We start from the raw sequence: 19,652 nt of genomic DNA on the forward strand, positions 1-19,652 counted from the left end.
AATGTGTACTCAGGATATAAACGTGATCGTGAACAAGCACACGTACGTGTTTTTGCGGGCTGATCTCTCGATGTCCTCTTTGCTGTCCACGTCTGCTGCTGTCAGGAGAACAACATGATTCCCATCCTGACAGAGAACCTTGAGTCCGATGAAGAGCTGGATCCTCAGAGCGCACACCTCCATCGAGGAGGGTGGACAGGCCTGATGGGACAGCGTTCACATATTCAGACAACTAGTTCTGCGTAAATGTAAATGCGTTTGTCTAGCGTTAGAAGCTCATTTGAAACATTGCCGCGGCTCATTTAAGAAAATGACAGCTCCGAAGAGACGCCGCTTTAGTTTGAGGTAGTGCTAACAACAATAAAGAAAGATGATGATCATCAGGTGTCGCGTTTTCAGGTGATACATCATAGATGATGTGCTACTACTGTATTTAAGCACTGTATCACACAAGTTGCAACTTACATCTGTGTCATTCTTTTTGGTGAAATGGTCCTACACACTACTTTTCTTTGCACGCTTCATCCTGTCGTCTGCCCTGGCTCTAACCTCGAGTGTTTTAGCCTGTAGCCTTTACTTTTCGCAAACCTTGTGAACGTGCGAACCCAAACGCTGTGACCTCGCGGCAAATGTTTTTATTGGTTTATTAAGTACAAACAGGCGAGTTATGAAAAATTGAGTGTGAGGTATTTGTTCACTTCACACAAAAAGATCTTGGAATGAGATGGCTAACTGTAGTAGCGTTTAGTCCACTGTCTATAATAGCCTAATTTAGAGATTACTTTTTTTTTTTTAACCGACTACCGACAACTTTGATCGGTTAACATTGATACGGTCAACCATCGGTCAAACGGTCATCGGTTAACATCCCTAAATAGTAGCACTGAGTTTAAAGACCGTCAGGGAAAAAAGAGAAAATATACAAAAACAGGGAAACCCATGATGACTTGTGTTACCTTCATGGTGGTGTCGATGTATGGGTCATCGACCCGAGCCGCTACCGCACTGCACCTGACGGTGAAACACTGGAGAGCATTCCTACAGTAAACATAACCACAAATGATTAAGACCAACTTCTCTGTTTTATGCTAAAAGTCAGCATGCAATGGAAATTCACATCTATTTTCTAGATGCATGATATTATGAATGACTCTCTTTTTTTTGGCCTTGTAATTTTACATTTAAAACTCATAACGGTGACAGGACAGACTTCTCTCTATTAACATATGCCGGACTTCTCTAATCATTTTGTTTGCATAAACCCTCCTCATTTTGACAATCAACTGAAAGCTTGTATTAAAGTCTTCATGAGATTTAAGTTGCGCTGGTCTTTTCTTTCCTATTGTGCCGTATATCTGAGTGAAACGCTTCAGGAACAAAAACAAATGTGGGCGGGGCTTGATTTTGTCTGTGGGGAATCGATTGGATGGTTGTGGTTTGCTATTGGCTGATCTCATGTGATTGACAGGTTATAGCCCCGCCCTCGTCATCACAGAAGAGAAGAGATGCAAGAGGAAGATATTCTCATTCAAGATTACCAGGAACATTAATTTTAAACAATAATGATGTGCACAGATAAATCATTTATAATAAATACTGCAATATCCAATTAAAAAAAAAGAACTGTCAGTTTTGACTTCATAGTGACTTTAAGATTTGCCTTCATCCAATCAACAACAGATAAATTGAACCAAGTCCCAATCCTACGTTTTTCTTTTTTGATAATCCGTTTTGAATACGGTAGAAAAGATCTGTCTTTACTTCCATTACACTGAGAAATTAATGCTGTGTATACTGCTCTTTAGTACAAATATATAAATATAAACGCCAACATTTGACCAATCACAGTGAGCTATGGAATAATACATAATAAGACAAAATAAGAGCATGAAAAACCTGTTCATCTCACTATGTACTGTATCACAGCAGACAAAGACAGTAATTATTAACCTTAGTTTATCAGTCAAGAAGAGCCGTATGTGACCAGTGAACAGCGGGAATGTATCCGCCCTACCTGGTGATGATGTAGAGGAACTGGTCACTAAGCACAGCCTGGTGGGTCTTTTCTGGGTACTGGTAGGTAGACACGAGCTCCACGGCGTCCTTCACGCTGTACATGTAGCCGGTGTTCGGCAACGAGAAGAAAACAAACATACAGGTAGGTTCCCCAACTCTGGAGATGGAGGCTTCTTCCTGTTTACCTGTTAACCAGAGAGAGGTGTGAGTGAACGAAGCACACTATGGGCACTATTTTAAGGCTCTAAGCACATGGTCTAAAGCACAGGGCGCAAGGGCACTAGTACATGTCAGAATCCACTTTTGCTAGTTTAACGACGGGAAAAATGGTCGGCGCTCCCGGTGCAAGGTCTAAAAGTGTTGTCACTATTCTCTTAATGAGTAATGGGTGTGTTTTGGGCGTAACGTGGAATAAACCAATCAGAGTCTCATCTTCTATTCCCTTTAAAAGCCAGTTGCGCTCGTCAACAACTTACCAGTAAACATGGGGTGGAGCTGTAGGGAATGCAAATGTGTCTCCTCAACACTGCAACCTTGGAAGAAATCAGGCGCAAACCTCCTAGACAGGGCAAACAAGAGAGGTGACGTCTGACAAACACACACACGTACACACACCACATTCAGAAAGCAGCTCATTTTCTTAAGCTCTTCATTATACCTGAATAAGATGTAAACCACGCTCATGTCTCCTCGGCTCTCCGCCTCCATACCAGTCCACTCCAGAACCAGAGAGATGCCACACTCCTGGGCTTCATTACCCAACATCTCCTGATGCTTCGGGAACAGAAAGAAGTCCTCTTGCTCAAGGAGGGGGCTGAATCCATCTTTTTTCATCTCTAGAAAAATATATACATAAAAAGGTAGGAAATAACACTGTTGCAACTCGTTTAGCAAAAGAATTGCAAGCCAAAGTAGATTGTAGAGATCTTCTGTGACAGTGGTTTCTACTGTCTAGATAAGCACAAAGTATATTTCCTTTTTTTTTTTAATGCAAAACATACTTTGGGCTTTAACTCATCCTTCCCTCGGGTCATTTTGACCCAGAAAATATTTGTGATAAAAAAATTAAAAAAAATGTAGTGTTCATCGGAGGACCCCAGGACTTTTGTCGCACTTGAACCACGAATACACAAAAAGAAAATGTAATGGATTCGAGGAGTTTTGTGGTTGAAATTTAAAAAAGTAACAAATCCTCCCCTCACGGGTCAATTTGACCCCCATAGGAATGAATGGAATGCGAGGAATGCTTCAGTTCACATAGAAAAACCTAAAAATGCTCAAAATTCAAACTAAAAATGCTAAAACTTTACCAAAAAATTATTTTATAATGTCTACATGTGTATCTGAACGCATACTGAAAGAAGTGGCTTTAGGACCCAGCGGAACAGCTTATTTGCTCCATATAGAGCTATAAGGCCATCTAGTGGCAAGAGTCATGAAATATCATGTTATTTTATTTTTCTTTCACAAGAGGTCGGCTAAGTATGGAAGCTTGTTTCCGCCACGGAATAATAAATAAATAATAATAATTGCGACTTTTTATCTCACAATTGCGAGTTTACATCTCGCAATTCTGACTTTATTTCTCAGAATTGCGAGATATAAAGTCAGAATTGCGTGAAATAAAGTCGCAATTGCGTGTTATAAAGTCAGAATTGCGAGATATAAACTCGCAATTGTGAGATAAAAAGTCAGAATTCTGACTTTTTTTCTCGCAATTGCGACTTTATATCACGCAATTCTGACTTTATAACACGCAATTCTGACTTTATATCTCGCAATTCTGACATCTTTTCTCAGAATTGTGAGATATAAACTCACAATTGTGAGATATAAAGTCCAATTCTAAGGAAAAAAAAGACAGACTTTTTTTTTTTTTTTTTTTTACCACAGAATAGTTTATATCTCACAATTCTGACTTTATAACACGCAATTGCGACTTTATATTGTGCAATTCTGACTTTATATCTCCCAATTGCGACTATTTCTCAGAATTGCGACTTTATATCTCGCAATTGCGACTTTATTTCTCAGAATTGCGACTTTATTTCTCACAATCTGAGAAAAAAAGTCACAATTCTGACTTTATATCTCGCAATTGTGAGAAAAAAAGTCAGAATTGTGAGATAAAAAGTCGCAATTATTATTATTTATTTATTATTCAGTGGCGGAAACAAGCTTCCATAGCTAAGACACCCAGTGTAAGATATTTTGAGCTGAATTAAAAGGTTTAGGCATGAAATTGAGAGTTATTTTGAATTTAAGTTGAAATAATGTGAGGAATGTGCTTAAATTACTAAATTACTATTTATTTATTTATTATTTATTGATCAAATTAATAAAAGGTAAATAAAATAACAAAAAAAATTGCATTAAGAAATATTATCAAAATGAAATTAAAAAAAGCTTTCTGGACAAAAAAAAAAAAAAAAAGTATAATTTTAGGGCTTCGGGTCATTTTGACCCGCGAGGGAAAGATGTGTTACAGAGCGCGAGGGAAGGATGAGGGTTAGGTTTATGATGCATATGAGAAGTACATTTAATTTAAGTTGTTTTTTGCTATTTTTTTTAAGACTTTGTTAGATAGTACAGTGAAGAGAAAGGAAACAATGGGAGAGAGGAGAGGGGGACTGTTCATACTAGCTCTGATAATACCTGCATCTTCATCTAAGCTGGGTTCAGTCATGATATCTTCTGGCAGCAGTGAGTGTTGCTCTGCTGTGTTGTCCTGGCTGCTCTTCTGCCGCGGGGTGAGCTTCACCACCAGGACCTCCAGCTCCGTTTGAAGGGCCACGTATCCAGCACAGAAGGCCACCTGAGACGGGCTCCAGCCCTGGATGTGAAGGATGAGGACCCTCTCGAAGTCCAGCACAGAGAACTGCTCGCTCAGCGTCTGCCGCTTCAGACTGAAGACCACCAAACTCTTGGCACAGCCCACTAGAAGATCACCTAAAGCAACAGAGGACTCAGTTACATGCATCTCAGGTAAATGTGCAGACTGAACTGTGAGTAAACCATTGGTAGGTCAACTCCCTTGTGTATGTAAACATAAGCTGAGTCCCGATCCTCCGAAGGCCGAATGCATCACAGTGGCATGGCAAACGTACTCTAAGCCTTCTTCAAATGTGGCCTACAAATGCATCCTTCTTTTCCTGGGAGGATTGAACGAACTGATCCTTCACAGCCTAGCCCATCCCATCCCAAGAGTCATTGGGCACCGGTGATGATTGAATTCATCAACACACATCCGGAGCGTGCGCCTAGAAAGCCCCTCTCAGACAGTGCGCGAATGCTAAATTGAGTTCTCTTTCAAGTCTTCATACACTTAGACATATATACACAAAATTGTCAAAATGCCTGTTTCAGTGTATCCACGTAAACATAGTCTGTTATGTCTTACGTGAACGTAAACAGCAGAGAAATAAAGCGCATGTGTATCAGTATATTGGATCTGTGCAGCTCTTAAAGTGACAGTGACTGTTTTTAATGTTAATCAAACAACAAAGAGAAAAAAAAAATTACTCACTACTTTTGACTGAATAACTTTTTTAACTTTAATAAGGATTAATCTATGTATAATTTATGCAGAGAAGACTATATAGTGTTATTTTACATTTGATTATTCAAATTCTGTACCTGAAAACTACTGTTACACCCTGAAAAACATGAAAAACAATGCTTATTTAATTTCTATGTTTTGTTCTACTGTATTTATTTGTGCTATTGCCGTCGTAATTTTATTATTTGATCTTATTTTATTATTGACAGGCCCGTTTACACCAAAAATAATAACTATTAAAGATAACGATATTGAAATGGTATGAAACGGTGTCACTCACCAGTTGGCTGGTAACATTATTATGAATTCTAACAATGCATGAATGTGAACGATGCTCGGTAGTTGACAGGGCGCTTCAATCGTAACGAAAGTTTAAGCTTTGACAAGACGACGCGATAGGGTCATTTCATTACTCTTGCTGTGAGGAAAGTTTTGTGTGCGCACACATCTGAAGCACGCTTCATTAGCCCAGTAAACATAGTCGGTTATGTCTTATATTGGATCCGTGCATTCCCTCTTAAAGAGACAGCAGCCTAATAAACCTGTGCTGGGTTTCTAATGTTCATTGAACAACAAAGGACAAAGAAAAAAATCACTCACTGCTCTTGACTGAATAACTTTTGTAACTTTATTAAGAATTAATTAATAAGGATGTTTAATTTATACAGTGAAGACTATGCAGTGTTAATTTACATTCGCTTGCTTTATTAAATTCCTGTAACTGAAAACTACTCAGAACTAGGCTACCTGAAAACCTGAAAAGCAGGTTATATTGTATTTATTTGTGCTCTTGCTTGTAATTTGATTATTTGTTCTTGTTTACTGCTTACTTGTCTTTTACAATGTTTTGAATGTATATTAGTACAGCTAGTAGTTTTAGCTGTAGTATCGAAATTGGAATAGCTAAAGAATTGTGAATTTTCACCGGTATCTAGAATTTTGGTGTCATTATTGCCTGTTTTTGCAAAAACAGTTTCATAGCCGCTAAAAAATATTTATGGTCAGTAAATTTTCTTAAGTCACCGGTAGTGTTGCACGGTGTACCGATACTTCAAAAGTATCGCGATACTCGGAAATTAAAAACGTCACGATACCTAAATTTATCAGTATCGATACTTAAAAAAAAAAACGCCTCCCTATGGACGTCTGTGTTTTTTTCCTGACGCACGCAGCAAAGAACCTGCCGCTGTCAGTGTCATGTGACAAAACACTACAGCGAGATGGCTGCATGTGCGAGCACAAGTGGTCTACGACTCGTAGAAAAAGATGACGCGGGGAGTGACATATGGAAGTACGTTGCCTACCTTGCTCTGTTGCACGGTGCACTGATACTTCAAAAGTAAATCGGAAATTAAAAACGTCACGATTCCTTAATTTATTAGTATCGATACTTCTAAGAATGACCGCGTTCCAGATGGCCGGCGACACACTGGCTGCGTGTCGTGTCCGTTTTTATTTCGGCTCCCATGTTAACTGCCTGCGTGTGTGCAGCTCGAGAGACGCGCGGAAAACGCGTTCATTGTAGAAATAGAACCGACGCCTATTTTTCACGCGACACGCAAGCGTGTTGGAAGGGTTTCCAGGCAAAATAGAATAGGAAAAGATGTTTCTATGTCATTTTGACACGAATACATATTAATGACAAAATGACATTTTGATGTTTGAAAGTTTTGACATAAATACAATATAAATGTAATTTAAAAAAATATTATCGATTTTCAAATATTGCACCTCTTAATACAGAACGAATTATTCTGTAGCCTATTTTGCCGTCAACACTGCCGACGTTGTCTTTGCTGCTATATATTTATGTTTAACATGAAGTATAGGCCTTCCACAACTCTCTCCCCACCAGCCGCGGCGCTACCATTGGGCCCGGGTGGGCCTGGGCCCACCCATTTTCTACTATGGTTTTGTACATTCCTTCATTCGGATCTATTTGCGATCCATTCCATTCTAAACAAACAACGCAGTTTAGCCTTCATTCGTCCTTGTTACATTATTCATTAAGATAATAATAAATGCACGCATAATTATCAGTGAACTTGATAAATGTTGCAGATATGTTTTACTATGCATGCACAAACAAATGCCTTGTGTGCAAAATTCAGAATAAAATTAATGTGCAGCAATTTGTACAAATAGAGAGTCTGTAGGCCTATATGTGTTGTAGCCATCAAGCTCAGTTTCATATTTGTTAAAATATTATAATGTTATTTTTTCATCTAAGTTGATTATGAAAAGTGAACCGCACGAGTAAGATAGGATACGCAATATCGAGAGACATGGAGCGGGTCAGACATGATTTTGACCACTTAATTAAGTTAGAAAGCCCTTTTTTAAGTGAATTTCGTTTTGTATAAATTGTATCTTAATTTAAATATTTTTTTTATCAACCAATTGCCTGGATAAATATAGGAGACAATATAATCATAGAGGCGCCCGCGCGGTCACTTGCATTGCTCGTGAACAGGAGCGCATCTAATCCTAACTTAACGAAACTCAGCATATGCCTCACAGACATGAAATATATCTTAAAGCTTGAAACGTCTTTTTAACAATTTAAAACGAAAAGAAACAGGCTAGGCCTACTCTCTGATTATGCAATCCATGATGTGCATTTCTCTCTATAGGCGCGTTCACGGAGATGACGATCGACAACTTCATCTTTACAGCTGTTGCTGCTGTTAATAAACTAAAAATAATAGGCCTATAATTTTATTAAACAATACATTCAATTAAATTGTAATTCTATTAAAAAAAGCAACAAAAAATTCCTGTTTAAGTTTTTTTTTTTTTTTTTTTTTAAACCTGTATTACGCATTAAATTCAGGTAGGCTATGAGTCGCTGTCCTACGTGCCGCAGAAAAGCGCTGAAACGGAGATGAAGGGGAACCCCCCCCTTTTTTTTTTTGGCTTATTTTAACTGGCCCATCCAGTTTTCTGGAGGCCCACCTACAATCAAAATCCTGGCGCCGCTAGTGCTCCCCACATGTCAAATATATCACCAATGAGGCTTATCATATGTTACCAATATTAAACATTGTTTAATATAATCACTGTTCATATTTTTATTCAAAGTTCAGAATCAAGATAAAGCTCTTATGTTTCTTATGATTTTCTTATGAGTTTCTTTTCTTATGAGATAATGCTGCTAAATTTATAATTTTTTTTACCTTGAATGTCATTGCTCTAATTTATTTTTTTATATTTTGATATTTCATATTTTGTTAAAATGTTTAATATATCTGCTGTTCATATGTTCATTTATTAGTGTGTTATATGATTAGAATGTTGTCCTGGTTTTAAAATAAAGCACAGCAATGATATTTGAGAGTGTTTCTCCCTTTTCAGGAAAAGTATCGAAAAAGTATCGAAATCGCAATACTTGACTTGGTATCGGTATCGAAACAATAATTTTGGTATCGTGACAACACTAGTCACCGGCCATTGGCAGGTGTGGCAGAAAGTTTTTGTTGTGGGGCCATCAAAATGTAAAAAAAAATCCTTAGCGTTGACCCCTGCGGGTTTCAACTCGCTCGAATATCTAACCATACAAATGTTTTTGTTTTTTTAAATGGTTCAAATATTTCAATTTATTTTAAAAGCTGTTCAAATATTGATTCCTTATCTTATAAATATCTATCACATATTGATATCTTATAAATATGTGATTTTATATATAATTTATACTCTTTATTATATCCAGAAATGGACCATGGTGAACATATTTAGGCAGGTTGTGAATCCTGTTTAGTTTTCAGACAGTTGAATATAACTTTCAAAAAGGTCCAGTACAAACGTTACTAAGCTCAGTCCGACCTTGGAAGGACGCAGCCTCTGAATTGGGACACAGCTTGAGAGTCCATAAGCAGCCTGACATGTTGACTTCTGGCTTAACCAATGGTGTGAGTTTGGGGGACGTCCCATTTGTCTTAACTTCTTCAATGTATTTGTAATGTTATACTTGTCTGAAGTGTTAAACCCAGGTGTTTAGGCTATGGATATATAGTAGGGCTGGGTAAAAAATCGATTTGAATTTTTTTTTAATCGATTTTCATTTTTACGAAACGATATTGATTCTTAAATCCCAAGAAGTCATCCTGTTTTCAGTTGATGAATGAATGTAACATTGTTGCGCGCATCCCATCCAATAAATCGCAATAATCTTTGTGCTTTGTTATTATTGATATGAAACAAAGTCTCAGATTTCAAATTACTTCCATTTTCTTACGAAATTCTAAAACATAATTACCGTTTTGGCGCTGTGGCGCGAGATCGCTCTGGCTCAGCTCTAGAGAAGCAGCAGCACATGATCTCTACCGCCTTAATAACACCAGTTACAGCGCAAAATAAACATGAATGAGCCTCTGAAAGTGTGTTAAAAGATAGAGTACAACTTATTGAAGTCCGTATCATGTGACATGGAATCGCTCAATCAGTGTTTCAACCGTGGAAAGACGTTAGTAAACAATGTCACGTAACGTCACATTTACCTCAGAAAAACCATATCCAGTGACCATAAACTCAGCTAGAAAAATTAACTCTAGAGAGGAGCATTTTGTAAAATATATGTACCATATTACATATTCATTATAATTTTGAATGTTCTTCAATATTTAATGCATGTCTGAATAAATCTGGAAAGTTTTTTATGACAGCCACCATTTATATTTTTATATAATTTCATATAACTTTATTATTATAAAAACTAGTGCAAAATGCCCATGCAAAATCAGTTTTTGTGTGTGTTTTTAGTAATTGTTGGTTTGGTGCCCGTGAAAGAGACTGTGAACGCATTGAATTCAGGGAGCAGGCTAGGTTACTACAAATGATGGCTGTGAATAAACTATAATATTCAGAAGTAAACAGTGTAGCTGACTGAGTGTTTATGAATACCACAACCTTCTAAGTGCTAGTGCAAAATGCCCGTGCAAAATCAGTTTTTGAGTGTGTTTTTAGTCATTGTTGGTTTGGTGTGTTTGAGTGCTCATTGTTACAATTACACAGCAAAAGTTCAGTGACATTTTTATTTGTGCATGGTAGAAAGCACACAGTGAACTCCGAGAAAACGCTATGCTTGAGGAAACAGTTTGTGAATAGGCAACTACAAATGATGCCCGTGAAAGAGACTGTGAACGCATTGAATAGGATATGTTTAGTTGGTGAATAGCATAGGCTACTATTACACAGTAGCGATAACGTTAAGCGCACCAGAATGAAATATAATATTCAGAAGTAAACAGCATAGCTGACTTACAGATTCAGTTTACATCCACAAATGAATAAGCGCGTCGATTCAGGGAGCAGTGCAAAGTGCCCGTGCAAAATCAGTTTTTGTGAGCTGATCGCCGTCAAAAAGGTTCAGGAGATATTTCTTAGCGATGGCTGATTTCAACAGTTTCAATATGATAAAAAAAAAACTTTTATATTGATTCAATGGATTAATTGCATTTTGAAAAAAGTGTCATTTTTTGGGGGAAAATAATCAGTTTTTATAAAAAATCTTTGAAAATCAAAATCTGGATTTGAATTGTTTATGTTATTATAACCTAAAGATGCTATGTGAAAGTTTGAAACAGAAAATATGGTTTTCATCGTGTTTATATCAGAATGTTTATTTTTAAACCACAGCCTTCTTGGAGCTTCTTTGACCGATACAACCATAGATATCATATATAAACGCTAGATGTCTTATGGCGCAGTCACTTCCGGCATCACCGTTCGGCCATCTTGTCACAGTGAAGCTGTGAATTAAGGTGAGTGATCAGCACGCACACAAATCCTCTTATCTCGCTGAAATCTTGACGGATTTACAAACGGTTTGGTTTCTTACAAACGTTATTAACGTGGCTATAATTCTGAATGCTTGAACATGTATGTTATAATTATTCATATGTATGCAGTGTATGTATGCAGTGTCATAACTACATCTCTGACGTTTATAACAAACCAAACCGTTTGAAAATCGGTAGAAAATTGAGCAAGTTATGGTTATTTAAAAGTACATGCACCATTAAACGAGTGAGCGAGCACACTGTGGCAAGATGGCCACCACGTGCGGACGTCGACCTACATTGGCCAGCAGCGCGCATGAGACATCTAGCGTTTATATATGATATCTATGGATACAACCCTCTAATGTCAGAATGTTTATTTTTAAACCACAACCTTCTAAGTGCTTCTTTTACTGATATTTTTAACGATATCTTTAGCATTTCTCATCCAAACAACGTCAAACTTGGCACTGCACTTACTCGTGCCCGTAGCCGTAGACACCTGTCGAGTTTGAAATCAATCGGACTAACGGTTCGAGAGATATGCGAGTAACAGACATACACACACACACACACACAGACAGACAGACAGACGTTTCTGTAATTTATAGATAGATAAGTAAGTGTATTTTAAGTGTTTGTATACAAATCAGTTAATTTTTACCTTCAATATTATAGTAGGCTAATGAAGCCTATAGGCTACAACTGACTCCCATAGTTTACAATAATAGTTAAGAGATTTGTTTTCCTTGAGAAAATTTGCAATGTATTGTACCTGATATCCAAAATAATCAATATTGAATCGAATGGAAATCGAATTGAATTGTGAAATTTGTGTCAATACCCAGCCCTAATATATAGAGCATCGTAGTGTGGAACTCTATGCTAAAGCGAGTTGATTGTGTTTGTGTTCTCACCGGTAACACTGCAGCATGCCATACAGAGCGGCGGCTCAAACAGAGGGATTTCGATGATCTCCATCTGCTCTTTGGGAGCTCCGCGGAAGGACGATCCCCGCAGGAGGTGACCCAACAGACGCACCCCGACGCGAGTCTTCTCGACAGCCTGGTACCTCCAGTTAGTGTAGGCCCTGAGATAAGTGGCCTTGTTCTTCTCTTCAATAGTGACGAGATAGTCCCCTGAGAACAAAAACAGACAAACACCACTGACTCAAAAAACATACATGACTGCAGACTTACTGTGGAAGAGTACTATAAAGAACCACCTTTATTTGGACATTATCTGTACCATGGTAATAATCACACAAGTTTTTAATATTGTAATGTGATGGTTTTCGGACATGGTGCCATATTATACACAGCTACATTTGCACATGTACCACGGTTTTCCAATGGTATTATTTTAAATGAACACAAATCGCATGATAAGCGAATAATCAGTAACATCTATTACCATCCTAGAAAAAGAAGTGCACTTAATTTTATTTAATGTGCAATTGCATTGAACTTCAAATCTTTTACACATACTTAAGTACACACTTAAGTACACTTTTAAAAAGTGCACTTTGTAATACTGTCACATTAAGCTTTTACTTGAAATCATGTTTTAGTAACTGATTCTCCCCTGGTAAAGATGAACACTTATTTTGATGTGTTGACTAACATGCTAAAGCACACGTAAAGAACTTGTTTATAATTATGCAGAGTGTGTTTTTGTATTACATTTAAAGTTAACATATTTTAAATGTACTAAACTACAACTTCATCATGACAAATGTGTGTATACATTTAATTGCATGAAATACAACTTTCAATAAAAATTACATTTTGACTTGCACCCATATGAACATTTTGGCTGATACCGATAACCGATAATTCTTGATATTTAAGAAGCTGATAACCAATATATTGGCAGATAAATCTAAATCCAAAATTGTATGTAATTTTTGAGAGCCTGATTACAAAAACAAAAGTCTCCTCATTAAAAGCCACATCCCAAGCACACAATTAACGTTACAGTGTTCTCATAATTTTACGTACAGTAGCTTAAGCTATATGACAGACTTGCACTTCACAAGTTGCACTGAACTGTATGTTCCTTCTTGAAGTGATTCCAATCATATTTCAAGCAGTGCATAACCATCATGGTGAACAGTGCGCATCTGAAGTGTCTCAGCTGAAGGAAATAATACATTATTTATCGGCTGTAATATATCGGCCAAATCTTCTTATCGGGCCGATAACGCTGAAATGTATATCATGCATCCCTAATAACATGAAAGTATATTTTAGTGTATCATAAATTCTTGTCGGTACTTTTAGCAGTATACTCTTTAATTAACTATTCTTCTATTTAAGTGGCTCACAAAAGCACCCTTAAGTTCAGCTCTTTTTTTCTCTTTTTAAAATCATGCTACAAAGTGTACTTCTTTTTCACAGGGGACCACGGTACTGTAAAAAGACTAGAGATGATATTGTAGTGCAGTGAGTGACTGACCCACAGTGCTGTGTCGGATGCTGAGCACCGAGCCCACGCTGTTGAAGCGGCAGATGAGCGGACACCCCCCTTCCTCCTCCTCCTCCCGGTCCCGGTCCCGGAGACTGTACGCCTCGATCCTGCAGCCTCCGGCGCTCACCACGAACAGCGCCCCGCCGCCGCAGCACACAAGCCCGGGCTCCTGCTCCGCCGGCACGATGCGCTGCGACGCGAACGGGTGGCAGTTATACACGTGAACCATTTCTGCGGCGCGGACTGTGCTCTACATGTCTGTGGATCACGGAAGAGTGGTGTAAACATTGACGATTCGCATGACACGGGATTGAAAGTGGGCGTGGTTTAGCGGCCCGAAAGCTGTCTCTAATTGGTCCGGAACGATGGGACTAAATAATTATTCTGCTATTTTAACTACTTAATGTGTATTTTCAATTCATATACGATTTATGTTTTTTCTGTCCTTATTTAGGTAATAATAAAATTGTTTAAACCCCTGCTGAAGCAACAAATAGACGTTAGAGTGGTCACGGGAAAGCTGTTACTTTCCTCATCGCTTTTTAGAGCGGACCAATCACAGTAGAGCACTGTGTAGCAAACTTGAGTTTTTAAAGATACCTTTATAGAGATTGATGCGGCGGTTTTTAATTTGTGTGCCAGAAACCAATAACTAATGTTACAAGATTTAAATAATTATATGTGGTCATGTTCAAATGTTTTAAGCAGGACAAAAAAATCCTACAGAGATTTGAATGCGTCACAATGGAGGACTCGGCTTCCTGAGCCGCTAAGCGCCTCCTGTGGAGAAACAACAAATATGACACAATCATTACATTGAACATTCACCGCACAATGCTGGATGTGTTTAATAGTCTGATCAATATCACATGCCTCACAGTCTTGTGACGGTCAGCACAAAATCATTAACAACGTGAGCTGTCAGTTCACTTGCCCGCCGAAAATCAGTTTATGAATTGATATATTTAGTCAAAACAAACAGTCGAGGAAAACTGGTGTGTGAATCTGTAAAGAAAGGTAAAATGTACCGACTTCCTGGAAAATAAAAAACAGCAATATAATGGCATGGGGTTGCTGACCATATATTGGTTTTCATATCTGTCTATCAAAGAACTTGGGTTTTGATTGGTTTATTTCGTTGTTTATTATTTTAGCCTACTGATTAGGCCTATTACTTTTATTTCATCATTTTGTTATATTCAGGACAGTTTTACTCTCAACTCTCTTACCTGCAAACTTATCTGTGTGCAAATGTACTAATTGTGCACACCATTGATTTGGTTAATAAAATTTAATTGATAAAAACTGTTTTTAAAATATTTTAAAACATCCTCATTTTAATGTTCAATTTATGTTCTAAAAAATCTGAAGGCCGTCCATCATTTTGACAGATTACATTGAGGGTGATCTATTGTACTGGTACTAGTAACTGTAATTCCCACCCCTGTCCAGTGTGGCAGCAGAGCTGGAGTTCAGGCTCCAGAATAAAATTAAAACTGACACATGAACTCAGTTTAAGTCCATTTTATAGTAATAAAATTATAATACTTATACTTACATAATTAATTTTTTTAATCCAGTTAATTTGTTTTAAATGGTGGCTGTCATCAAAACTTGACGGATTCACTCAAAAATACATTAAATATTAAAGAACAATAAATAAATACATATAAATATATATATTTATTTGGATTGTGGATTATGACTTGAAACGTCTATGAAAATGCCCTGCCCTGCGTAAGCACAAAACACAAGAACACTTCTCTTTGAATACAAACGAGACTTAATTGATTATTCTAACACATAAAACTAATATCTAACACAAACCACACATACGAGTTGCAGAAATAAAGAAAGTGAGGAAATAATGAGTTTTAAGAGTGAGATGATGAAATCCCAAGTTTATAGCAATATATGCACTTATAAGACATGACCTGAATGAACCATCAATCATTAATTTAAGTATTCTATCGTTTCAGGCAGGGTTATTACATTTTATATCAATGCACCAGTTCAGCTAAGAGTCTGGAAGCTACTTGCGTTTGCGTTCCTTTGGTGATTTCGGAAGATGTGGTTCGCTGGAAATAGAGTCATCAGTGTCCCAATGTGTAGGAAGCCAGGGTCCTTAAAGTCCCCATGAAATCAAAATTGACCCTATTTACTTTGTTAGCGCATATTACTAGTCTTGTGGTGAACAATTAATCCGTGCAAGAAAATATTTAAAAAAAATTTTTTTTACCATGGTAATCTTTAATCAAAATCTGAAAATGCCCCTCCCCTCTGCATTGGAGGACCTTCTCTGATGACGTAGGTTTGAGGAATTGGTTTGGGCAACGCTTAACCACTCCCCTCAAACCGTTAGTCTGCTATGAGCAGAGATGGAGAGGAGGAGCGCTAGAGTAAAACCCTGCCCTCTGTTCAATATTCCTTTTCACTGGGAAATACGTCACTGGAGAAAAGTCGTTTGCAACTTCCGGTTCACGGGGACTTTAATTCATGTACACAATATACTGGTTCACGACCAAGCGGCAACCTCCCCTTCTCTCTCTTGAAACCAACACGGAAGTGAGTTAAACTGCAATTCATCGACTGGCCACTTGGGCTGGCTGCAGAAGTGAGTCAAATCTGTATCTCCCCCATGTTAAAATTACCAACTTTACAGCAGAAAAAAACATGTTTACAGCCTGGATCTCTATGTGGCTTTGGTCTATACAGCTAATTTTGCCCTTCATAACAACTGTGAGGGGGGTGCATTTTTTTATAACTCATCCGTTTAGTTGATTAATATTTAAATTTCTGCATTTAAGGGTGTGGCCACTTGAGTGACAGGTGGGTTGTCGCTGATGTCAATGCTAGCCGTTTGTCTGCTGTTACTAGCCGTCATTCACCTCAGCAAATGTTGCTGCTGAACTTGCTTTCTCTGCAGTGTTTGTGCTTTTTTTCGGGATTATTTCATACAATTTAATACACCCATTACTTGGGTACAAAGCCCACGGCTTTGGATTCCGTCGTCCTCATCGAGTATCGTTCGAGAGAACAACCAGCGCTGTATTTCAGTTGTTTTCCTCTGTGAACATGCACTAATGGATGTCTGACAATTTCATTGCTTTTTGGAGTTTTCAAATTTAAAAACGTCAATAAAGTATCGTTCGTTCTGCTCTCACGGAACAGGTGGATTATAATATGCTTATGTACCGTCAGATGAAATCATGCAGGCGTCGGCGCTTTCTCCGTCCATGCAATAAATGCACATCCATGAATGAGCGTGGATTTTCTAGCGCATTTACTTTAACTTCATATATCTATGGTTTAACCCATTTGAGAGGCGGTGTGAAAATGGACTGAAAAGCTCTCTACGAACTTGACGAGCGATGCCGCGCTGACGGACCATAGACTATAAAAAAGTGACTGACATGTAACGTTATGCACATAAATCACTGTCACACACACTCTCAGAGTAATATTAAGTTACTGCATAATACATTTTCAACAAGCAGAATAGTACAGAATCACGATACAGTCTCACTTGTAGCCATGTCTTTTAACTATTATAATATTTCAAAGGGCAAAAACAGGAACTTTTAATTGGCTTTACATCATCAAGTGTCACTTTAGCGCGAGGCCCTGTGCAGGCGCAGACTTGGTACTGTCAGTAGCATAACCTTATAGCATTACCCAGAGCCGTTAACAGCCTGAGCTAACTCGATCACGTCGAGCTATTTGGGCGTGATTTCTCAGCCTCTTTGCCCATTTTCTGTTATCCGGGAGTGACGCAAGGCCAAGATGGCGACGGCCGGCTCCGCCCACTTTAGGCTTAAAAAATGCTCTTCAGAAACCTACGGGTGACGTCACGGACACTATGTCCATATTTTTTTACAGTCTATGTTCACGACCTAGGTGTTTCATGTTCCCTGGTTCTGCGTTTCTTGGTTTTGTCACATGGACTTTTATTTTGAAGTGTATTTTCTGTTCCCCTTGTTCCAGTGTTTCCCTTTTCATTTTTAGTTCCTGTTTGCCTATAGTAATTAATCAGTCTCACCTGTGCCTTGTTAAACCCTTTTAGTACGCCGCCTTCTCCTCACCCAGGATGATTGTTTCCTCGAGGACCATACCATTGAGTTTTTGGACTTTGCTTATCAGACACATTACCCTAACAGTGCTTTGATTTACTTCTTTTACGCCAGACTCAATGAACAGTTAAAAAATAAGATTCATTTTTCCATTTATGGTCCTCGAGGGAGGTTTGTTGATTCTGTCAATGAGCGTTTCCTCCTTCACTGTGGTCCTTGGACCCAGCACATGATCCCACTACCACGCCAAAGCCTTCTCGTATCATAGCCGCCATGCCAGAGTTTCCCTGTGTTCCCCCTGTCCCGGCCAAGGAGGCTATCACTGAACTTTCTGTTCTCCCTGTTGTGGCCATGGAGGTCGTTCCTGAACTTTTCCTCTTCTCCGCTGTGGTGGTCTCCAGCTCCACCTGCTCCATCTTGGTGGTCACCTTTTAAAAATTTTGTTTCGTTTTGTCTCGTCCATTGGTTATCATTGTAAAACATTGCAGTTTCTGGGCTAAGACACACAGAATTCAGTGAGCTTGCGCTTTAGAGATTGACAGCCTTAGTGATTATACATTGAGGCTCTTTTCTTGCTTTCTGTTTATAACCCATTCACAATCTAAATAGAAGTTTAGTTTTTCATGCTGCTCTGAGTACACTGCTATGTTTCTGGATTGACAACTGTATTTAAATGCGCGAAGTGTCCATCACAAAGCAGAGGTATTTCGTGAACGATTTTTGTTTCCCTGGCCAACAACACTGAGCGCAAACTGGATGACAACAGAATTATTTCTGCTGCAGCCGCTCTAAATCCATCAAATTGGCCATCCGATGAAGATGAGCGCATCCTATCTGGGGATGAAAAACTTCTCACAATACACAAGACTCTCTGTGTTGAGGGCGCAACCAGTTCATTAAAGGATTCCATGAATTATTTGATAATAAGTCCTCACAACTGGATGGAATCACAATTAGTACAGCGGTGTGAAATGCCCAGATGGCAAGTTGAAAGTTGTTGTAAAGCAGGGATTCCCCAATTTTTTGTCAGCTGAACTACTTTGACAAATTATTTTGCCTTGAGATTTTAAATTAATATTTCAATAATTCATCAACACATTTGCATGTTCTTAATTCTCTCATCTCAGTTACTCATCACATGACACAAACAAAATATTTAATATTTTTAGTAAGAGGTCTAATTTTGATTGCTTTTACTTTAAAATTATTACATTTTTCATATTTCTAATTTTCATAAATGCACAAACCCCAGTTTGGGAAATGGCCATTTTAAAGTGTAACTCATTTAAGTGATAAACATGGATTAAAAGACTAAAAATGATTTTAGAAAACCATTAAATTAATTTATTAAAATTGTGAAAACAATACAATTTCAGCATAATAAAATGTATGTGTGGTCATACATAAAACATGATAATTGTAAATTTACAGGAAAAGCACCACATTCAAAACTATGCTGTGCTGAGCAGTGCTAATCTTATGAGTTTATATTTCTGAAGATGACAGACACAGCGGAGCAACAATTGACCTTTCAATGATTAAGAGTTGTTCATTTACATTTATATGTTTTGTAATTAGTTTTACCTTCACATTGTAGAGCTGCAGATCCCAGTCCACAGAGAGAGACAAAATGGCGATTGCATTGGTTGGGCTTTTTCCCTCGCAAATTGTATTTCCAGGGGGCGGAGTTTCCGGAGAAAACATGTACTTTATTTAGCTTCAACATGACTAATTTTATATGGTTAAACATCCTTAAACAAT

At 38.0% G+C, this 19,652-nt stretch overlaps 1 protein-coding gene across 2 annotated transcripts in view; it reads right to left on the bottom strand.

The window, feature by feature from the left end:
• Positions 1 to 15,930, bottom strand: part of hps3 (HPS3 biogenesis of lysosomal organelles complex 2 subunit 1) — a 32,287-nt gene extending 16,357 nt beyond the window's left edge. Inside the window, exons 1-9 of one of the 2 annotated variants that reach the window (XM_084116615.1) lie at positions 15,862 to 15,930; positions 13,810 to 14,079; positions 12,270 to 12,491; positions 4,672 to 4,965; positions 2,675 to 2,852; positions 2,493 to 2,575; positions 2,015 to 2,201; positions 957 to 1,038; positions 47 to 201 (exon numbers count right to left, since the gene is read on the bottom strand). In XM_084116615.1, coding sequence (XP_083972741.1) covers positions 47 to 201; positions 957 to 1,038; positions 2,015 to 2,201; positions 2,493 to 2,575; positions 2,675 to 2,852; positions 4,672 to 4,965; positions 12,270 to 12,491; positions 13,810 to 14,050 — 1,442 coding nt within the window. In that variant the 5' untranslated portion in view covers positions 14,051 to 14,079; positions 15,862 to 15,930. Of the gene's footprint in view, positions 1 to 46; positions 202 to 956; positions 1,039 to 2,014; positions 2,202 to 2,492; positions 2,576 to 2,674; positions 2,853 to 4,671; positions 4,966 to 12,269; positions 12,492 to 13,809; positions 14,139 to 15,861 lie in introns of those variants that run through there. The other variant, XM_084116616.1, reaches the window with a different exon arrangement.
• Positions 15,931 to 19,652: the final 3,722 nt, after the last annotated feature.

The sequence above is a fragment of the Abramis brama genome (genome assembly GCF_963993115.1).
Source record: "Abramis brama genome assembly, chromosome: 6".
In the NCBI taxonomy this organism is placed as follows: Eukaryota; Metazoa; Chordata; class Actinopteri; order Cypriniformes; family Leuciscidae; genus Abramis; species Abramis brama.